This window comes from Sminthopsis crassicaudata, chromosome 6 (genome assembly GCF_048593235.1).
Source record: "Sminthopsis crassicaudata isolate SCR6 chromosome 6, ASM4859323v1, whole genome shotgun sequence".
Lineage (NCBI taxonomy): Eukaryota > Metazoa > Chordata > Mammalia > Dasyuromorphia > Dasyuridae > Sminthopsis > Sminthopsis crassicaudata.
In genome coordinates, this window is record NC_133622.1 from 167324773 (window position 1) to 167348229 (window position 23457).

A 23457-nucleotide genomic window follows, 5' to 3' on the forward strand; every position below is an offset into this window, starting at 1 on the left:
TGGGCTTGCAATCCACAATTTAAAAAGCTTTGGAATAGGCAATGTTCTAAAACTACAAGTTGAAGAGAAGGTGCCAACTTGCTTTGGTAGAGTCAGGTTCTTCACTGGGGAGTTTTCTCCCTAGGTACTATATTTCCAAATGCCTCTTCATGATGTCGAGTTCATTCTGGGTTCTTGAAGGCTGTCACAGTACCTGAGAGCCTTCTCAGTGCCATTCATAGACTATATCTTCTCTTTCAATGAAGTGAGAAAGGTAGATTAGAAGTCAAAGTGAAAATTCTAAGCTGAGGTGTAAAGATTTAATTTAGTAGGTAATGGAATCACTGACACTTTTGAGTATAGAAAGGAAAGCAGAAAAAGAGGTCTATTTTAGAAAAATGCCTGGCAAAAGCACATAAAATGGAATGGAAAGAGGTAGGAGGAGATTTATTAGTAGGTTACTGCAGTAGTTTAAGTGATGAATCATGGCTTCAGAGGAGGACTGATTATAAAGTACTCTTTCTGCCTCTCAGCTGAGAGGCCATGGACTACAGGTCTAATATTTCCAGTTTGGGCCAATATATTGAATTGTTTTTTAAGTGACAGTTATGTTTAAAATGCATCAATTAAAAAAAAAACCTTTTAAAAAGTCCATCTCATACCTATTAGATTATTTAAAATAATAAAAGTGGAAAATCACCAATGCTAGGGAAGTGATGAGAACTGATCCAACCATTTTGGAAAGCAATCTTGAATTATATCCAAAGAGTTATAAAAAATTTGACCTAGCATTGACCTAGCATTAGGTCTATTAGCCAAGGTAATAAGAGAAAAAAGAAAAGAACCTATGTGCTCTAAAATATTAATAGCAGCTTTCTTTAGGGTGGCAAAGAATGAAAATTTAAGGGGATGCCCAATTGGTGAATGGGCCCAACAGGTTATATGACTGTGCTCTAAGAAATGATGAAAAGGTTGATTTTGGAAAATTCCTGCATAAAATAATTAAAAGTGAAATGAGCAGAACCAAGAGAATTTTGTAAATAGTAACAACAATACTGATAGACTGAAGAATAATTGCAAACAACTAAGTTATTCTGAATATGATAAATACTCAAATCAACTACAAAGGACCTATGAAGGAAGATGCTATCCACCTCAAAAATAAAAGTATGCATGGTATGGTTTTACAAACACACATCCCTGTGCCAAATGATGGTCCCCTCTAGTATGGTATAGGGAGGGGAGACAGTTCAGAACTTAAAATATAACAATAAATTTGATTTTTTAAAAAGTCCTGGTGAAGGGTAAAAATGTCATTAATTAGAGTGTATGCACTAACTAAATAGCAAACCTTATATAAAATATTTCTTAGCTCCAATAATTCTCTCCTCTCTAATGTCAATGTAACAGTCTAAAGAAGAGTTTCAATTGGGGTATGTGAACTTTAAGAAAAATGAGCCACAGCTATTTCAATAAAAATTGTTTCCTTCATATTCCTATTTGTCCTACTTTATGTATTTAAAAATATTATTCTGAGAAGAAATAATAGGATTTGCCAGACTGCTCCCCCCCTCCAAAAAGGCCCAAAGAAAATTAAGAATTTTTTTAAAGTTGTTTCCCCCATTTACATGTAAAACAATTTAAAAAAAAAAATCATTTCTTTTTTTAAGTTCTAAACTCCAAATTCTATTCCTCTTTCCCCTTCTTCTTGAGAGAAAGCACACTAATATAGGTTATACATGTGGAATCATGTAAAACATTTTTGTATTAATCATTTTTGTGCAAGACTCAAAGGAACAAAGAAAAATGGGAAGGGAAGGAAGGGGGGAAAAAGAAATAAAAAAAATAGCATGCTTCATTCTGTATTCAGACACCATCTCAGAGGGAGATAGCATTTTTAATGAGTACTTTGGGACTTTCTTGGATTAACTGTATTGCTGAGACGAACTAAGTCATCCATAATTCTTCATTATACAATACTGCTGTTACTGCATACAACAGAATTGTCTGTTCCAAAGGGAACATCTCTAACACATTTTTGATCTTACTATAAAGAGATACAGAAAGAACTCACACTTTAGATAACAGATTTTTGAAGTCAGTTTCAACGTCACATATCAAAGTATGACTATAAATCAATGAAAATAATTTATGTAAGGACAAAAATAGTCTATTTAATAGATAGTATAAGAGAAAAGACCAAAGAGTTTACAATCTGTTTCAAACAATGTTAAACAAGCCATACAAATCTGGGGATTAATGAGAAAACCAATGGACTGAGAATATAAGACTTGGCTTTTTCTAGATAAATAGGTATTAGTTAAAAATGAAAATCTTTGATCTTTAATTTTTTTTTAAATGAGTTTATTTAGAGGAGCAGCTAAATGGCATGGTGGATAGAATGCAGAGCCTAGAGACAGGAAGACTCATTTTTCCTGACTTCAAATCTGGCCTCAGAGACTTAAAAGCTGTGTTTCCTAGGGCAAGGCATCTAATCCTGTTTGCCTCAGTTTCCTCATCTGTAAAATGAGATGGAGAAGGAAATGACTAATTATGCTAGTATCTTTGCCAAGAAAATCTCAAATGGATCACAAAGAATACAATATGACTAAAATGAAACTGAAAAGTATTTTAGAGCATGAATGAAACATGCTGGATAAAGAGATACATCCAAAATATAGAATGAGACACACACTTTTTTTGGACTTAGAGCAAGAATTTGTTTTGCTCGAGTATGCATATTTATTGTGAGATTGCCCCTTTCCCCCTTTTTGGGAGAAGGAAAAGTTATACATTCATCTTGTAACTGGAGATTTCCTTAAAATTTTCATATGCTGTGTTAATAAATTATTTTGATATTGCTGTAGCTTTATTTTGACTACATAACAGGTGGGAAAAGCGTTTTTGCTGTATTACTTTTAAAAAATACTGCATTAACTCTTACTACCTGGATTTGTTATTCTAAATTATATTAATTACCAATAAGAAAAAGACCAAGGTCTCTCACTACATCAGAGGCCTTTGCCAGTCATGCTGATCTATGACTTGTCACTAGAGTTCAATAAATGGAGGATAGAATGAGGCTGATGACTTTGCAGTACTATTCTGCTTCACCTAAATCCAATTTACTTACAAATATAGACATCACCTTTCTAATGTTTTTGGTTCTCTTCAAAAATAGAGTATGAAACAACTACCACCAAGATGAAAAGATGATGTGCTAGATGATACTATGTCACTATCTATCAAACATAACTAAAATAGAATTTATTTGGTACTTTAAACAGATCTCATAACTTTGTAAATTAGATGCTACTCTTCTTCCTAATTTACAGATGAGGATACAGAAACTAAGTGACTTATTGAGGATCATGCAACTGTAAGAAGTATATCCCTAAGGAGGGATATAGACTGAGGCCTTCCTAACTCCCATGCCCACCACCTTCCCCTGCCCAATATAAAAAAGTAGTAGTGGAAGAAAAAGACATAGGTAACTTTTAAGTTGTTTCATTTCGTGTTAAATTTAAATGGGAATTATGCTCTACTTATAAGTTTTGTTACTTTTCTTGGAAAAATAGTCTCATAAAATGAGAAAATGTTTGATGTAAATTATTTTGACTCTTCACAATCTCTAATGCTTTATATTCAAAGCATTTCTCCATGTATTATCTCATTTGAGTCCTGCAATAGCCCAGTCACACAGGTACAACAAGTATTACTAAGGAATCCCCTTTTACAGATGAGGAAATAAAGTATAATCAAGGAGTTGAAAGACTGGTTCACTGTGTCAAAGAATGGATGAACTGGATGAGTTAATAGAATACCGAGGTTTCCTGCTTTATAGGCCAGTATTTTAATAATGCACTATAATACATGCAGTGCCTTTTAGGAGAAAAATCCAATAATGTTCATTTTTTCCATTTTTCTATATAACTTCACTCTTTAAAAATTATAATCTTGAATTTTATCTATATGGATACTTCCTTTACCCATGCAAATTACAGCTCCCCTATGACTTAATAATCTTTGTAAAAACAATCAGCAAATTATCAAGAACCATTTAAAGAGATATTTTCTTTACTAAGTTAGCAATGTATTTGGTGACCATTTTTTCATCCTGAAATAAATCTATTTTTCTAGACAAAATCTCAACCCTCAAACTTTAGCATATGAGGTAAATTTCCCTTTAAGAATTTTAACTTACATACACAATGAATGTCTTTATTGTTAATTATTATCAATTTTCCTTTGGGGAATAAGAAAACAACAATTCAAAGGGACTTCTTAGTGTAAAGTTAAGACTAGCTTTACCTAATCAATTACAATAATAATTGAATAAGGCCATTAAGTTTATAACATAATGAAATAAATGAAAACAACATAAAGGCTTACATGTCCTCCCATGGATATTCCAGTCATCCCCAGAGGTCCATAACCCTCCCTCTCTAGCCAATGCAAGAGAGCTGCAGACTCTAGAACAAGAGCCCCTCCCATCACAAAGAGGTCAGACACATTTTTCAAGCTTGACCTTCTATTCTCAAAAAGAGAGAGAAAGAGAGAAGAATGGGCTTATTTCACAAAATTATATTTCTAAATATAGCATTTAATTAATTAAATGTTAAGTAGATTAATCAAATGAGATAATATATGTAAAAGGCTTTGCCAGCTTTAAAGTACTCTATGTTAGCTATTGCTATTTTTAAAGTCATGTATAGCATGCAGCCAGAAAAACCATGGTTCCATTCCTGAGTCTGACATTAGCCTGTCTCATAAAACAGCTCTGGTAGCAGGGACATGTATTAAGGACTGTTACATTATAAGGGCTGTTTTTTTTTTGATTGCTATTGTTTGTTTAAATGTCAATTCTTTTAAATAAGAGAAATCAAACTAAAAGTAAGTTTTTAATTTTTGTTTTATTTTGAACAAGGATAAAATAACACTATACACAAAAGAGCTCTGACTATAGTGACTCAAGAGCTTACATTTTAAACGATTTCTCATATAATTTTTTGACCTGATTTATTTTAAAAGCCAAACTTGTAAAAGGAGATACATTGGAGTGTTAAGAAATCCTTGGTTCTATGCAATAAAAAAGTGTCTTTCTGGTTTATCTATAGCCAAAACCCCATATTTCAAATAATTTAGTAATTTTCATTTTTACATGGTTTCAAATCTCAGATCCTCTATGATGAGCTCCACAAAATACAAATTCTTCAACCTCTAATGTATTCATTTCCCATTCTTTTTTAATAATGAAGATTTTGAATGTAAAAATATTCAGTTAAAATTTGAATATTACTCTAAGAATAATTATTTAACCATTCCTATGACATCTGTCTAAAACAATGCTTTCTGGCAATACTACCTACATATGCTTTCTTCCCTCATGAAAAAATAGGCTACTTAAGTGCTTTTGTTTTCCTAGCACCTAACACAATGTCTAGTATGTGGTAGGTACCCTCTTAAGAAATATTTTTTCATTTACTCATAAATTCTCACTACAGATAAAATAAAATCCAGAACAAGCTTAAGACTTTAAATTCACAAAAAAGTCTTAACCTAAACACTTTAACAGGAAGGGTCCATTACTGCTTTAATTATAGTTTGCTAAAGTAAAAAAATTTCTTGCACTGTCTTTCTGCCCTTCTAGCACATAAAACTTTTAAACTATTCTACTGTTCTTTACTAACTATAAAGTGCTAGTGTTTTTTACCATGCAATCTTGTAGCAAGATAGACTTTACAATTGATGAAACTAGACAAAGAGCAACAAAGTGGAGCATTATACTTACACTTGATCTTTGGGTTTTCTACAGCCATTTAAGAATGTATGTCAAAGAAAAAGCTTACAGAGGATATAAACTCAATACCCTTAAAAAGAAAAAAATAGATCCATAAGCACAGTGGCTCATCTACTATTAAGAATCAAGAATTTTATCTTCAATTTGGGCATTATTACTTACTGGTTGCTGTCTAGAAACTCAATTTTATTAAGTTAAATACATCAAAGTTATGAACGTACCATTAAGCGCCTCCCCCTCCCCCCCATAAATGTTAAGGTAAGTACACTAATAAAAAAATAGCAGAGTAAGATTTAAACACTTCTTTTAGCATAACATAACACTTTCAGACATGTAGAAGGCCTTTTATGACAACTAAGAGAGCAGAACCATAAAAATTGGGCACATAATAAAAATAAAACTGAATATAATGAAACATGGTAGAAATTTAGGAATGATTAAAAAGTTATGATATACTATGTGTTGAAACTAATTTCTTCATGTATCCAAAAAAATTTCCAATAATTTTTTAAAAATCTCTTCGCACATGAAATTTATCCTATTTACTTTTTTTAAAGGGGCAGCTTTTTATGTACATTCTAGCAGATAGTCATGAAGAAAAAAAGATTCTTGATTATTGCAAAAGGATATAATAAGGGTTTTCTAACAACAAAGAAGCCATACATGCTTCTTTGATCATTGGGCGGGCCATAAGTGTTCGTCGTCTCCAATAATACTAGAGAAAGAAAATATAATATACTTATAAGAAAAAAAAAATCACATTACTGAGGTAGGATCAATTAGAAAATTATTGTGGGCTTGCTTATGATTTTTTTTAGTCTTACATGATCTCCTGTTCCAGCAAGATGAATGCACACTGGTCTGTATTTGCTGTTCCATTCTTTAGGTACAATGAATTGAAACCTATTTCAAAGATAATTGATAGTTACATTCAAGATACTTCCAGAAAAACATTTGAAATATCTTAAAAATAATAACTTGCTTATAAATGTAAAAGCCAAAGGCCAGATTTTGGATTTTAGAAACTTTCAGAGACATCAAGAACATCAACAAGATACCCTCCATCTTTCATTAAAAAGCATCCAATGAAGAGATAGCCATTCTCATTAGGCAGCCTATTTAGCTCTTGGAAAGCTTTAATGGTTAACAAGTTTCTTCTTAAATCAAGCTCAAATCTGCCTCACTACAGGTCACCCATTCAAGTGATTACGTGAAACTTTGACACATGGCTTAAAACAAGAAGACTGTAAAAGAAGACTCAGGTATAGTGAATAAGAAAACTAAATTTGTAGTCAAGCTTCAGTTCAAATCCAGCTATGCCACATAGGAAAAAAAATGTGTATGACCTTGGGTCTCAGTTTCTTGATCTGTAAAACAAGGGAACTGGACTAATTCTAATATTGCCTTGCAAATAGCAAAAAGTTTCAAAGCATTCATTAGGCACTTGGGGTGGGAAGGCAAAAGTCAAATCTCTCTTGCTTTATTAATCAACCCTTTTCTTTTTTCCTACTAGCATAAAACATGTAAATATATTTTCACTAAATATTCACAGGTTGTATCTAACTTATAGTATGGTATGATGCAAATGTTATGCCAAGCTAGAGCAGATATCACTAAATTGTTACATGATTTTTAGTAAACTCCAATAGTTCTCTATTGCCTTTAGAATCAAATAAAAACTCCATTATTTGTTATTTCAAACTCATTATAATTTAGACAAAATCTCCCTTTCAAACATGAGTCACCTATTCAAATGCTACAGCAAGGCTTCTTAATCTTTGGATTGTGACTTCACATGGGGTTACAAAATTATGATTTATTATCAGTAAATGTTTGATTTGCATAGCTATTTTATATGCCTACATACCTGGGGTCAAGTAAAAAAAGAGTTGCCAGTAGAAAAAGACTAAAAAAAACCTTGCGCTATAATGCAGCTCAATGAGCCTCCCTTGGCCTATTAAGTCCTAGCAGACAGGGACAAAAATTTATCTCTCGAGATGAATTAACTAAGAACACTGTGAATGGCTTAACTGCCCAAATCTCTCTCTCTCCTCTATTTCACAGCCTGACTTAGAAAAGTTGGTTACATTCAATGCCTCCATTCCACCTTCCATCATCCACTTCTTAACACCTAGCAATTTCTTCTAGGAAATCTTGCTGGATCTCTATGGGCTTAAAAATTTTCCCTCTTCCCCTAATTACCATGCATAAACTCACCAACTTATATATGATATCCTATTAGAATATCGAATTTAGGGAATGTTTTGCCTTTTAGCTTCCCAAAATTTAAAGCTTTATGTAAGCCTGAATTATTAATAATGGAAATCGAATAGAAAAAGTTGCCCCCATCTGCCTCTTCTGTTTTCACACTTTCTCTTTTCTCATAACCCATTTCTTTCCAGAACTTTGGGGCACTATCCTTTCCGTATCATATAAAACCTCTATAAATACCTCTAGAACTTATTACTTACTATTCTCTACGCCAATCCCTCTCTTGACATCATTATCACTTCAGTACAATGAACTAGGTAGAGGAGGAAATAAGAAGTCACAGAAGATAAAGCAAGTAAATATTGGTCACTGACTAAGTCAGACTATAATGACAATGCTGATATAAAGTTTCAATTTGAAGGGATGATCACCAAATTAATTTCTGGACAATTTAGTTTCTTCCTCTTTATCGTGAAACAGAGGAATCAATGACCTCTCAGATTAAATAAAGTTTCTCAAAAGAATAGTACTCAGAATAAAGGTTTATATCAAATTACCATAATCAAATATATAGGGGTTGTGTTATACACAAATACATGGTTTTTGCATTTTGCTACTTTCAAAATTGTTTACAGCAAGATTTCATTCTAACTGTGCAAATAAAACATTTTACAAAAACCACTAATACTAGAATCAAAATATTTTAAGAAAAAATAACATGAGCCAAATGAATCAAAATTTCTATGATGAGATAGGACGTTAAAATTTTTTAATGTATTTTTATTTGTTCTGCTAAATATTTCTCAGTTACATGTAAAAAAAAATTTAACATTCATTTTTAAAAAAATCTTGAGTTCCAAAATATCTCCCTCTCTTCTACCCCCCAGTGAAAAGACAAACAATTTGATATTGATTATATATGTAAAGGATGACATTTTAAATTCTGGAAACCCTTCATGCTACCACCACCTTATTTTCTACCCCATTCTATGCCTGCTTCCACTTTACAGGGCAGAAGCAGCCATAGAATCCTTTCTGAATTAAAGGGAGAAGTGACATCTTTCTCTTTGTCTAGCTCCTCATTAGCTACATCAATTCCCTGCTACAGCAACAGAGGTGGCAGCTAGGTAGTGGACAGAACCTGGAGTCAGGCAGACTCCTGTTTCTGAATCCTAATCCAGTCTCAAGACAGTTAATAGCTGCAGGACCCTGTGCAAATCACTTCACCCTGTTTGCCTCAGTTTTCTCATCTGTAAAAGTAAGCTGGAGAAATACACAAGACTACTACCTTTACCAAGAAAATCCCAAATGGGGTCCACAAAGAGTTGGGAACAATTCAAATGACTGAGTAGCAATGAGATAGTGATAATTTAGTCAAGGTCAGCCAAGCATTTCTAATTATATTATGTAAAAAGCATAATCAAGCAAATTAATGATAAAGAAATAGGACTATGGAGGAACGAGAATGAAACTTTTTAATTTCAGGACTCATTTCAGCTGTTATACTGGTTACAAATTACTCATCCATTCATGTAAGCAGCTCCTTAAGGATCTGTACCTGAAAACATGTTAGCCTATTCAAAGTGAGTCTATGTACTAATACTGCTAATATCTTTAATTCAGACCAGAATGAAATCTCTTACCTAGCAATAACAGATTCAATTGGCATGAGATCAGGAACATAATGAGCCATAGGAGAAACAAAATGTCCTTCAAGTATCTTACAGTCAGTTTCTTCTTCAACCTGGTAAAGGAGGAAAGAAATTAAAATGTGTGCTCCATCTTTATACAAGAAACCAATTACTAAAAAAAGTTCATTCAACAGGAACTCGCTTTGGCTGTGAGATATTAAAAAAATAATCTGTATTATGAATCTTTTCATTATTTTTTTTTAAATCAAATTTGATGAGGAATAAGGTATAGCATTCAGCTCACCAGTTCTTTCAGAGTTCTACAGAAAGGAACTTCATGGCAATAAGTAAGGGAAAGCTGCATTCCAGTTACAACCATGTAACTTCTGACTCAAGGGGGCACAAAGCAGGTTCATACAAACATAAGGGTTATAGCTGTACTACTCCAAACAGCCACCAACAACTACGTCACACAATTTCACTATAATATTTACCTCAATTAGTGTCAACCGAAGAAGAGGTATCTATTGGGGGAGGGAGGGAGTTGTGTGTGATATGATCTAATCATACTAAATCATCTACTGTAGTAACAGTAGAGAATGACCAATTCAATAGGGACCCTCATTAGACTTTGTCCTCTCTATACCCATCCTTTAGGCAAGGGTTCTCTAGACTAATAAAGAGAGGTGACCTGAATGGAATGAAATTTAAGTATTTATTTACTCTGTGCCAAACACAGGAAGATAAATACAAAAAATAACCCTTGCCTTCAATAAGCTTATATTACAACAGGAAACACTATAGGCAGAGGAGAGCTGACCAGGTACTTTCAGACCTTTATAACCATTCCCAGTCTTTTTATTTGGTGAGCTCCAGAACTACATTATCAGTGGCCCAGGCATACTTCACTAGATTTAGGCGCCTAAATCCCAAAACAAAACTCATTATCTTTCCCTTAAAACCTATCCCTCTTCTGAATAGAGACCATCTTACTAGTCATTCAGGTTTACAACCTTGATATGATCCATGATTGGTCTCCTTCACCCAGCAATTGTTGTCAAATCTTGTTTCTACCTCTCCTACACCCTTTGTACATATTCCCCTCCTTTTCATTTATATAATTAATACCCACATTCAGGCCCTTTTACCCTTCCTGTGGACAGCCTTGAAGTTGATTTCCTCACCTCCACTATTATTATTTCACTGTAATATATTCTATACATGGCTGGCACAGTAATGGGAAAATGATCATTTTAATGAGATGATTCAAAGCAATTTCAATAAACTTATAATGGAAAGAAAGAACTGCATTCAGAAAGAACTATGGAGACTGAATGTGAATCAAAGCATAGTATTTTCACATTTTTTGTTGTTGCTGTTTGCTTGATTTTTTCCCCTTTTTCTTGCACAGCATGATGAATATGGAAATATGTTTAGAAGAATTGTACATCTTTAACCTATATCAGATTGCTTGCTGTCTAGGGGAAGAGGAAGAGAGAGAGAAAAATTTGCAACAAGATTCTGCAAAGATTCTGCAAAAAAAAAAAAAATACTGAAAACTATCTTTGCATGTATTTGGAAAAATAAAATACTATTTAAAAAACAAAAGAAAAAAGATAATGATTGCTTTGAGTTTTCTTTTATATCAGTATCAATTTGGCTATATCAATAACTAATTATTGGTATAGTTTTTCCTCTTTTTATTGTCTCATTCAAAACCCAGCCCTAAAGAAGGAAAAGGCTGACAATGAGATTCACCCAAATGGGAGAACTTATTCCTAATTAAAGAGTAAAGAGAATCTAATCTAGGTGAATTCTGGCCCATTATCCAATTATTTAAGTGGTCTGGATGGAGATGATCAGCCACTATCAGAATAAGGTCTATCAGAACCCATTTCTCATTACATTAATTCTTTCATTGTTCACTAATCAGAACTGATTTTCACCTTCAGGGATGCCCCTTTTTCCAAGGATATTTAAACAGTCAGGGACCTCCATATTGAATCATAGGTTCCTGAGAGATCCACTGACCTCTACTTATTATATGCTAGTTCAATTAAAAAACTGATGATTAGTTATCAAGAAACTACATCTCTGACTTTTCATTTGTTTCAATTGTTGTCCTAACAGAGATCTGGCCATATTATTTCTCTTCTCAATAAATTATACTGGCTCCCTTTTAATTCTATGATCAAATTTAAATTGCTCTTTTTGCCATTTAAAAATCTTCATATTAGTCCAAATTCACTTTTTCAGACTAATTACAAATAGCTCCTCATTAGACATTCTCTGGTCCAATCACACTAGTTTTCTGATTGCTTCTCATACAATCAAACATTTATTAAGCATTGTCTATATTCCAGCCACTGTGCTAATAGGTACATCTCTCCATCTCGACATCACCGTAATGGAAATTCCCTCTCTCCTCATCTTTGTCGTTATGAATCCTCAGTCTTCTTTATCTTAAAAAGAACTCAAGGAACATGAGTCTTTTTCCTGCTTTCAAAAACCTTGGGCAAATTGCCTCATATTTCTGTAGAATGAGGATGAATTAGATGACCTCTAAGGTCCCTTTCAACTCTCATTCTATAAAGACTTCTGTTCAGTAAAAAGAAGCATATCACCTTCTTTGCAATAATACAACTTCAAGAAAGCTCTTGTTTTATTGCTTTTCTTTCACTGCTTTCTGACACCCTCCTTCACAATCTCCTCACCAAAAAAACCCTGAAGGAGGAAAACCAAAACAAACAAAAACCCTTCCTGCTGGATGGATCACAACTCTCTATTTTTTTCTCCCCACCCTCCCCCCTCTATTCTGGAATTATGAACTATGATCAGATTAGCTCTGTAATTGTACATGGAATGAGTGTCTTTGGCCTCATTCACTATCCTCTAACTTTCACAACCACTTGGATGTATCCTAAATCAAGTCCCTATTCTAAACAGCACTATCCCAAATTATTCAAATGTTGCAGTAATTTGGAAAATTCATCTGGAGGAACAAGAGGTTAAGAAACTTAAAATGGAAAATAGTACCAACTCTCAAATTGTACATTACAAAGAGGTAATTATCAAAACTATTTGGAATTGGTTAAAAAAAATAAAAGAGTTGATCAGGTGAACAGATTAAGAACACAAGATCAAAAGGCAATTAAATGTAGCATTAGTGTTCAATATACCCAAGAACTACAACTACTATAAGAAGAATTCACTACAAAAATTGGAAAGCAGGATGTAGAAATCAGATTTAGACCTACATTTCACACCACTATACTCAAGAAATTCCAAATTCCTCAGTTTTCTGCTTTCCTCCTAATTTTGGTTGCACTATTGAGCAAAACCCTTTTTAAATTAATATAATCAAAATCACCCATTTTATATTTCATAATGCTACTTCTTGTATGAGCCTAACTTTTTCCTTATCCATAGATCTTACAGGTAAACTATTCTATGCTCACCTAATTTGTTTATGGTGTCACCTTTATGTATTAATCCTGCACACATTTTAACTTTATCTTGGTACATGGTATATAAAATGTTGGTCTATACTGGTTTTTTCCATACTGTTTTCCAATACTCTACTTCTTAGTCAATACCAGATTGTTTTGATCATTATCACTTTAAAATATAATTTGGGGCCTGGTGTGCCAAGACCATCTTCTTTCACTTTTTTTTAAAAACTGATCCCCTTGATGAAGGAGTCCTACCAAACTCCTTTTATGACACAGACATGGTACTGATACCTAAACCTGGTAGATCGAAAACTGAGAAAGAAAATTATAGACCAATCTCCTTAATGAATATTGATGCTAAAATCTTAAATAAGATATTAGCAAAAAGACTTCAGAAAATCATCTCCAAGATAATACACTATGATCAAGTAGGATTTATTCCAGGAATGCAGGGCTGGTTTAATATTAGGAAAACTATTAATATAATTGACCATATTAATAATCAAATTAATAAGAACCATATGATCATCTCAATAGATGCAGAAAAAGCATTTGACAAAATCCAACATCCATTCCTACTAAAAACTCTTGAGAGTATAGGAATAAATGGATTATTCCTTAGAATAATCAGGAGTATATATTTAAGACCGTCAGTAAGCATAACATGCAATAGAAATAAACTGCAACCTTTCCCAGTAAGATCAGGAGTGAAACAAGGTTGCCCACTATCACCATTACTATTCAATATAGTACTAGAAACGCTAGCCTCGGCAATAAGAGCCGAGAAAGAGATTCAAGGAATTAGAGTAGGAAATGAGGAAATTAAACTATCACTTTTTGCAGATGACATGATGGTATACTTAGAGAACCCCAAAGACTCTGCTAAAAAGCTACTAGAAATAATTCAAAATTTCAGCAAAGTGGCAGGATACAAAATAAATCCACATAAATCCTCGGCATTTTTATATATCACTAACAAAATGCAACAGCAAGAGATACAAAGAGAAATTCCATTCCAAACAAATGTTGAGAGTATAAAATATTTGGGAATCCATCTACCAAAGAAAAGTCAGGAATTATATGAGAAAAATTACAAAACACTTGCCACAAAAATAAAATCAGATTTAAATAATTGGAAAGACATTCAGTGCTCTTGGATAGGCCGAGCGAATATAATAAAGATGACAATACTCCCCAAACTAATCTATTTATTTAGTGCTATACCAATCAGACTCCCAAGAAACTATTTTAATGACCTAGAAAAAATAACAACAAAATTCATATGGAAGAATAAAAGGTCAAGAATTGCAAGGGAACTAATGAAAAAAAACTCAGAGGAAGGTGGTCTAAGTGTACCTGATCTAAAGCTATATTATATAGCAGCAGTCACCAAAACCATTTGGTATTGGCTACGAAATAGACCGGTAGATCAGTGGAACAGATTAGATACAAAGGACAAAAAAGGGTACATCTATAACAATCTAATCTTTGACAAACCCAAAGATTCCAACATTAGGGATAAAAATTCATTATTCGGAAAAAACTGTTGGGAAAACTGGAAATTAGTATGGCAGAAATTAGATATGGATCCACACTTAACACCATATACCAAGATAAGATCAAAATGGGTCCATGATTTAGGCATAAAGAGGGAGATAATAAATAGATTAGAGGAACAGAGGATAATCTACCTCTCAGACTTGTGGAGGAGGAAGGAATTTATGACCAGAGGAGAACTAGAGATCATTATTGATCACAAAATAGAAGATTTTGATTACATCAAACTAAAAAGTTTCTGTACAAATAATACTAATGCAAACAAGATTAGAAGGGAAGTAACAAATTGGGAAAATATTTTTAAAAACAAAGGTTCTGACAAAGGTCTCATTTCCAAAATATATAGAGAACTGACCATAATTTATAAGAAACCGAACCATTCTCCAATTGATAAATGGTCAAAGGATATGAACAGACAATTCTCAGAGGAAGAAATTGAAACTATATCCACTCACATGAAAGAGTGTTCCAAATCACTACTGATCAGAGAAATGCAAATTAAGACCACTCTGAGATACCACTACACACCTGTCAGATTGGCTAAGATGACAGGAACAAATAATGACAAATGTTGGAGGGGATGTGGGGAAATTGGGACACTAATACATTGCTGGTGGAGTTGTGAAAGAATCCAGCCATTCTGGAGAGCAATCTGGAATTATGCCCAAAAAGTTATCAAACTGTGCATACCCTTTGACCCAGCAGCGCTACTACTGGGATTATATCCCAAAGAAATACTAAAGAGCAGAAAGAGACATATATGTGCGAAAATGTTTGTGGCAGCTCTTTTTGTTGTAGCTAGAAACTGGAAGATGAATGGATGTCCATCGGTTGGAGAATGGTTGGGTAAATTGTGGTATATGAAGGTTATGGAATATTATTGCTCGGTAAGAAATGACCAGCAGGAGGAATATAGAGAGGCCTGGAGAGACTTAAATCAACTGATGCTGAGTGAAATGAGCAGAACCAGAAGATCACTGTACACTTCAACAACAATACTGTATGAGGATGTATTCTGATGGAAGTGGAAATCTTCAACATAAAGAAGATCCAACTCACTTCCAGTTGATCAATGATGGACAGAGGTAGCTACACCCAGAGAAGAAACACTGGGAGGGGAATGAAAATTGTTAGCACTAATATCTGTCTGCCCAGGTTGCATGTACCTTCGGATTCTAATGTTTATTGTGCAACAAGAAAATGATATTCGCACACATGTATTGTACCTAGACTATATTGTAACACATGTAAAATGTATGGTATTGCCTGTCGTCGGGGGGAGGGAATAGAGGGAGGGGGGGTAATTTGGAAAAATGAATACAAGGGATAATATTATAATATATATATATATATATATATATATATATATATATATATATATATAAAAAAAAAACTGATCCCCTTGATATTCTTCATCTTTTGTTTTTCCATATGATTTGTCACTATTTTTTCCTGGCTCTATAAAATTTTTTTTTTAATTAACGTGGGACTGAATAAGCAGGCTAATTTAGAAAGAATTATCATTTTTATTATATTGTTTTGGCCTACTCCTTTCCAATTTTTAAAATCTGATTGTATTTTTGTGAAAAATATTTTATAATTGATTTCAAGTAGTTCTGGGGATTGTCTAGGCAGGTAGATTCCCAAGTATTTTATACTGTCTACAATTATTTTAAATTGAATTTTTCTCTCTTATTACTGGACTTTGTTGGTAATATATAAAAATCTTGATGACTTATTGTCCTGCAACTTTGCCAAAGCTGTTAATTATTTCAGCTAGCTTTTTAGTTGGCTCTCTAGGTTTCTCTAAGTATTATATAATAAACATCTAATGATTGATCAACAAATGAATTTAATATGCAAATACTATCCCATATAATATAAATCAGACTTATTCCTATGTTTTAATACTTATTATAGCTTAACATTCAATTTAACCTTTATATATATTTTCATTAAAATTCAGATTTTTATTTTGAATACCTTGTCAATGTATACTGGATAATCTCTCGAAACCATATTCTGGCATTTTTCCCGATTACCAATTATCTTTCTGAATTCAAATAGTCTATTATGGAACAAAAAAAAAAAAAAAGAGAGAGAGAGAGAGAGAGAGAAAGAGTTCAACTTTCCATCCATTATAAAAAGAACCACAAATATGATAAATAGTAAATAAAAAATAATTTCAAAATAGTTGAAACTGGGTCAAGATAAGCTTTTTATAAAAAACGTATTCCAAAAATTCCAATTTAGAGTTCTAAAAGTATTCTTAATTTTTAATTTCTAAATGCTTTCTAATAAACATAATTTACAATTTTGTGTTAACATTTAGAAAAGATAAATAAGAAATTTTTTGATTTGAAGGAGAATCACAACTATTCATGCTCTATTTTAATAATATATTACTTAAAAATATGTAACATTGGTTAAGCCACTTAGCCTTTGTTTTTGCCTCAGTCTCTTCAACTGTAACATAGGAATAATAAAGAGCAAGTCATTAGTAGGATTGTTGTAAGGTTCAAATGAGATAACTTACATAAATTACTTTTGCTAAGAAGTAAATGCCAGGTATAAGTAACTGATGGTGTTAAGACCCAAGCATTCATTTATAAGTACCCATTCCAACAAATAAATGACCTGATGTCATTAAATAGATGATCAGAGAAAATAGTCCTGGCCAAAAATATTATCTCCGAAGCCACCCTGAAGATGAAAGGACCAAATAATTCAAATTAAATTCAAATTAAATATTTACTCAGACTGGAACTTTATGCAAAATGACATTTCCAAATCTAGTCTGAACACCCATGGCAAGATTCTCACCGTTTCAGATCTTCAGGTCTTCCCCATCCTCTAATGAAAAGCTTGGTGAGGAATAGTCTTCGGTAAAAAACATCTAACTTGCTCACACCCATTAGGATAGATCTAAAAAGCAAACACAAACATCATTGTGAATTGATTTTATTTATGACACTTTTGAACATGTGAATCTTCTACTAACAAGTAAAAATTTTAAAGTTTTAAATTTCTCCTTGAGAACAAATTGGAAAAAATGCCATATGATGAGGAAAAGGAGAAAATAAAGAGACAACAATAGAAGAAAAATTAACAGATGACATCAATTTAAAAAATATTTGCTTTCATGGAATTTTGAAAGTTTATGCTGTTTAATCATCGAGCTTTCAACCCACAGAATTTTTGGTAAGTGTTGGAAATAATTCATCTTTTAGGTTTATTCCACTCAGTTAAGGATAATTTAAGGATACAAAAAGAATTAAAACCCTGCATTTCTAACAAAATGCTCTAGAAGGAATTGTAGATAGTATTTTTCTGGAGTTAGAAAGACCTGAGTTTAATTTGTACCTCTGACACATGCTGTAAGAATCTGGGCAAGTTAGCTAACCCCCCTCATCTCCTCTCGAAAAGTGAGAGAATAATAAGAACATCTCCCTCCTAAGGCTCTTATGAGGATGAAATAAAATGACAAATCTTAGTACTATAAGAAATGCTAATTTCTTAAAAAATCATTTTGTTTTTCCTTCCAATTTAAATTAACATTAAAGTAACTAGCATGTATAAGGCATTGAAGATAAAAGGATGAAAAATTACATGTCTTTGTCAATCAATCAATAAAGATTTATTAAGCACCTAGTATTGTGAGAATTAGATGAGGGTTTAGTTTCCACTTACAAAACTTAAGAGTACTGAAACTGAAACCTAAGAAGTGAAACTTAAAGAGAAAAATCATAATAAATTAGAATAAGAAACACTGTACCAGAGGTCATGGGGTGGTGATTCAGGGAATTGTGCTTTCTTGATAACCTGAATATGTAACCTCTATAGTACAGAACCAGTGGGGAAGAAGGGAAAGGACTTGCAATTCAGGGACAGGGAATAAGAGACTATTACTTTGGCCCTTCAAAGGTATCCCTTCTGGCTTAGAAACTTGATCTTGCAAGAAAGTAAAATAAGCAGAGGTAAATATTGAAAACTGTCTTTGCACATATTTAAAAAAAAGAAAGTAAAATTAAATATTTTCCTGGCTTTATCACCAGGCAATGTACTTAAGTGCTAAGGATTTAAAAGAGAGAGAGAGAGAGAGAGAGAGAGAGAGAGAGAGAGAGAGAGAGAGAGAGAGAGAGAGAGAGAGAGAGAGAGAAAAGAAGTCCTTTCCTTCAAAGGGAAGCTTAAGGGAGCCACCATGCAAACAAATATATACAAAGAAAACTAGAAGCAGGATAAAAAGGAAACAAGTAAAACACTAGAAATAAGAGGAGTTGAGGTTTCCTAATAAAAGGTGGGATTTTATTCCTTCAAAGGTCAGTAGACAGAGTTAGAAAGAGAGCATGGGTAATTTTTCAACATTGACTCTTATAAAACCTTCAATTCCAACTTTTCCTCTCCTTCCCCTCCCCTAGATGGCAGGTAGTCCAATATACGTTAAATATGTTAAAGTATATGTTAAATACAATATATGTATACACATTTATACAGTTATCTTGCTATACAAGAGAAATCTGATCTAGAAAGGAGGTAAAAAAACCTGAGAAGGAAAACAAAAATGCAAACAAACATTAACAGGAAGAGTGGAAATGCTATGTCGTGGTCCACACTCATTTCCCATAGTTCTCTCTCTGGGTGTAGATGATTCTCTTCATTACTGAACAATTGGAATTGGTTTGAATTATCTCATTGTTGAAGAGAGCCATGTCCATCAGAATTGATTATCATATGGTATTGTTGTTGAGGTGTATAATGATCTTCTGATGCTGCTCACTTCATTTAGCATCAACTTATGTAAGTCTCTCCAGACCTTTCTGAAATCATCCTGTTGGTCATTTCTTACAAAACATAATATTCCATAACATTCATATACCACAATTAATTCAGCCATTCTCCAATTGATGAGCATCCATTCAGTTTCCAGTTTACTGCCACTGCAAAAAGGGCTGCCACAAATATTCTTGCACATATGGGTCCCTTTCCCTTCTTTAGTATTTCTTTGAGATATAAGCCTAGTAATAACACTGCTGGATCAAAAGGTATGCTCAGTTTGATAACTTTTTGATCATAGTTCGAAATTGCTCTTCGGAATAGTTGGATTCATTCACAATTCCACCAACATTGTATAAGTGTCCCAGTTCTCCCACATCCCCTCCAACATTCGTCATTATTTTTTCCTCTCATTTTAGCCAATCTGAGAGTATGTTGTAATATCTCAGAGTTGTCTTAATTTGCATTTCTCTGACAGATAATTATTTAGAGCACCTTTTCATATGACTAGAAATAGAGAAAGAGAATTCTTAGACATCTATCACTGGTTAAAATTTTGCTATTATGTGATTTAACACACAGGAGTTAGCAAAGTTTTTCCCCCCCCCCCCCAAACAATTAACAAGTTCCCTAGTTGAACTCACAATTAACTAGAAGATGCCATTAAAGGCCATACACCATGATCCATTTATCAGCAGGCTAAATCTATGGAGAAGTTTGGCAGACTAATCCCAAAAGAGAGTTAGTAAGAAAAAGATTACACCATTGACTGGTGGGCTAACCTTAAAAGAAATTTAGCAAAGATCTACAACATGGGCGGACGTTTTATATGGGGAATATAACTGGGGGTTTGACAATGGCTTACTCTCACCTCATGGCCTATTCCCTAATGGCACCTTCCATTTGGTTAATTATGAGTTCTACTTGTCTCTCCCCTTGTTAACTGTTAAGCCCTTTCCTTCCAAACTCTTTGATAAATCTCATAATAAACAGCATAAGTATGTAATCTGTAATGAATGTCTGGCCATAGTTGCTCTATGTTGCTTATATGATACTATTTTTCAATTTATTGCTCTCTCAAATCTATTTCTATTTACTACTCGTGGTGCCTACTTTACCTCTTCAGAAGGAAAGGATAGTCCACCCTCAACTACCTTAAGTAGAGATAAAGCTGTGAGAGAGTGCTATTAGGTCAGGGGATGGATGCTATCTGCTCTCACCATGTCCCTGCTTAGGAAAGTTGGGAGGCATGATAAAAAGATAAGGCAATCACTGGTCACAATGGATAAATTAGAAACAGCATCCACTCCACAAATTTTTATAATACAAAGAACATCAAAACTGGATGGAACTAGAAGAATCTAATTTAACTCCATTTTATAGAATCTTAGCAAAGCAAAGTCCAAGATCACACTATTCACCTATGGTAGAAGCAGAACTAGATCTCCGATTTCCTAATATTCAGGCCAATTTTTCCAAAGTAACAACACCCTGATTCCTTTTAACAAGCAGAAATAATTGGCAAAGGAAAGGCACTAGAAAAGATGAAGAGGGAGGATAATCCAGATATAGGGAACAGCTAGAGAAAATGCCCGGAGCTAGGACACGGAGTCTTGTTCACAGAACATCAAAGAGGCCAATGTAATTAGGTCAAAGAGTATTGATGGGTATAATATTCTCCCTTCTTCACTATTTACACAGCTACCACCTACTCTCTATATCTACTCTTCCTACATTCTATTCTGCTGCAAAAGTAGTTTTTCCCAAATGCAATCAATGTCCTTTCACATCTCTCTCTGACCCCTTCCCTCTATTCCCCCTAATCTCTCTCCCATGTTCAATAAATTCAAGTGACTACGACTTCCAGGACCAAACAAAGTTCTCTGCCATTTAAAGCTTTTCACAACCTAGTTCCCTTGTACCTTTTCAGATTCCTTACTGTGTGGTACGGAAATGGTGAGGGGTCACCATTTAATAAAAAAAGCTGGAGAGAGCTCTAGAGAAAAGCAAAGTTTATTGTACATTCTCGCGAGAAGGGCGTCCCACTCCTCGAGTAGACTATCGAAGAGAGGAAGCGCCTCCTGTGGGCAGGACAGCACCTTTAATCCCTAACGCAAAACGCCCCCTCCCACCACTGACCCTCATCCTCATTGGCTGAGAGTCTTACATTCTAAACGCGAGATCTACCCATGAAATTGAACTTGACCAATAAGTACATAGTTGCCCATATTTGGATGAAATAGGGAGATGATATCATAGGAGGCCTACTCGAACTCTGAAGTAGATGAAGCCTTACTCGATTTTCACAACTTGTTTTGAGATCTCACCTCATCTCATTCATTACACTCTGTATATAGCCTTGTATGTAAATAACCTAGTTATTTACATGTTGTTTCCCTTATTAGAATGTGAGATCTTTGAAGGCAGGGACTTAAAAAAAAAAAAAAAAAAGAATTAGAAGAAGAAAAAAAACAACTCACTACTGTAACCTGGTGATATTTCAACTAGTTAGGAGAGGCAATTCTAAATTTAATGTTCCTTCACAGTATCATTCTAGGAATAAATATCAATTATTGATTTTCAAATGGAGTGTAGAAATGCTTCTTGAAATTTCATTTTCCAGATATACATTAATTTTTTTTAAATGCTATAAATGATCCATATTGGCCTTCAATCAGCACAAATTCAATTCCCTTTGAGCTGGTAGATGTCATCAACCACTAGAAATCAAACAATGTAAGATGCTGTTTGCTACCTCTTCCCAGCTCAGCACCCAGAAAGTTACATAGATGAGAGTGAAACCAGACAGCCCAGTAATCAGCAACAAACTTAAAAGGATTTATATTCTCTGAAGAACTCCTTTCTTATACAAATTTAAATGGCCCACATCCTCCGGAAGCAGGAAGACCTTTTCAGATACAAGTATTCTTGCCTATCCCGTTCTATTATTCTGTTTCTGTATAAAGTTTTCAGATTATGTTTCTTTGCAATATTACTTCTCTCTAGAAGCTGATATTGCCCGCCAAGACACTGTGGTATCTTTTCCTAATCAATAAAGCCTTTCTTATCACAGCTTTGAGTAGGTGAAATTCTTTAGCTAGGGACCCACCATAGAACTTTGGAAAGAGAAGGACTGCAGACCCATCCCTGGCCTAGATCACACCCTCATCAACATCAACAATTCTAACTACAGAAGCACAAAGACAATTATAATTGCTTCTCAGTCCAAGGAAGCAAGGAAAGACAGTGAAAGTATGGAAGAAAGGCAGGAAAAGCAGAGGAATCCCAAGACCTAGAGAACAGATTTGGAGGCTTGATTAAATCTGATCCTTCTTTGTTGCAAATGAATAATGTGCTCTGATTATTGTATCTTTAGAAGTTTGAGGACCAGATCTTAAGAGGCTAGAATGCTAGTTTAATTAAGGGGGACCTTGAAAGATTGTTTCTAATCTACTTCCAGACTTCAAAATTCCAGTAGTTGAGCATTCTTTTTAAAAATATGTCCCAGAGGGGCGGCTAGGTGGTGCAACAGATAGAGCACCAGCCCTGAAGTCAGGAGGACCAGAGTTCAAATTTGACCTCAGACACTTATGATTCCTAGCTGTGGGACCCTAGGCAAGTAACTTAATCTCAATTGCCTGGGGCAAGGAAGTCAGAGAATACAATTCTTCCACTTTAAAAGAAAAATACTTTTCTCTCGTTGTTATCACTTTCATTTCCCAAGAAGTCCCTTATCCATACTCTCCCTAACATTTTAGAAAACTGCAAGATAAATTACCTAACTCATCAGCAAATCCAACATAATGACCCAGGTAGTTTCCTGCATATCTGCAAAGAAGGAATATGCAATTCCCTCTCTTTTTTGGGGTCAAACTTGGTCATACAATTTCATAGCATTTGAGGTTAACTATTTGTAGTCACTTTCTTGGTTCTTCCCACTTATACTGTTTTAATTTGTAAGGTTTTATTGGTTCTGCTTACTTCATTCTGCATAATTTCATGTATGTAAATCTTCCCATGTTTCTTTGTATTCTTCATATTCACTATTTCTTTC

At 33.8% G+C, this 23457-nt stretch overlaps 1 protein-coding gene across 4 annotated transcripts in view; it reads right to left on the reverse strand.

Moving 5' to 3' along the window:
* ABHD18 (abhydrolase domain containing 18) overlaps nucleotides 1-23457 on the reverse strand; it is a 53413-nt gene that overhangs the window by 16844 nt on the left and 13112 nt on the right. For 3 of the 4 annotated variants that reach the window (XM_074274825.1, XM_074274826.1, XM_074274827.1), the window contains exons 2-8: nucleotides 17454-17555; nucleotides 16614-16698; nucleotides 9634-9734; nucleotides 6604-6682; nucleotides 6408-6494; nucleotides 5771-5796; nucleotides 4372-4510 (exon numbers count right to left, since the gene is read on the reverse strand). In XM_074274825.1, the coding sequence (XP_074130926.1) occupies nucleotides 4372-4510; nucleotides 5771-5796; nucleotides 6408-6494; nucleotides 6604-6682; nucleotides 9634-9734; nucleotides 16614-16698; nucleotides 17454-17545 (609 nt within the window). In that variant the 5' untranslated portion in view covers nucleotides 17546-17555. The remainder of the gene's footprint in view (nucleotides 1-4371; nucleotides 4511-5770; nucleotides 5797-6407; nucleotides 6495-6603; nucleotides 6683-9633; nucleotides 9735-16613; nucleotides 16699-17453; nucleotides 17556-23457) is intronic. The other variant, XM_074274828.1, reaches the window with a different exon arrangement.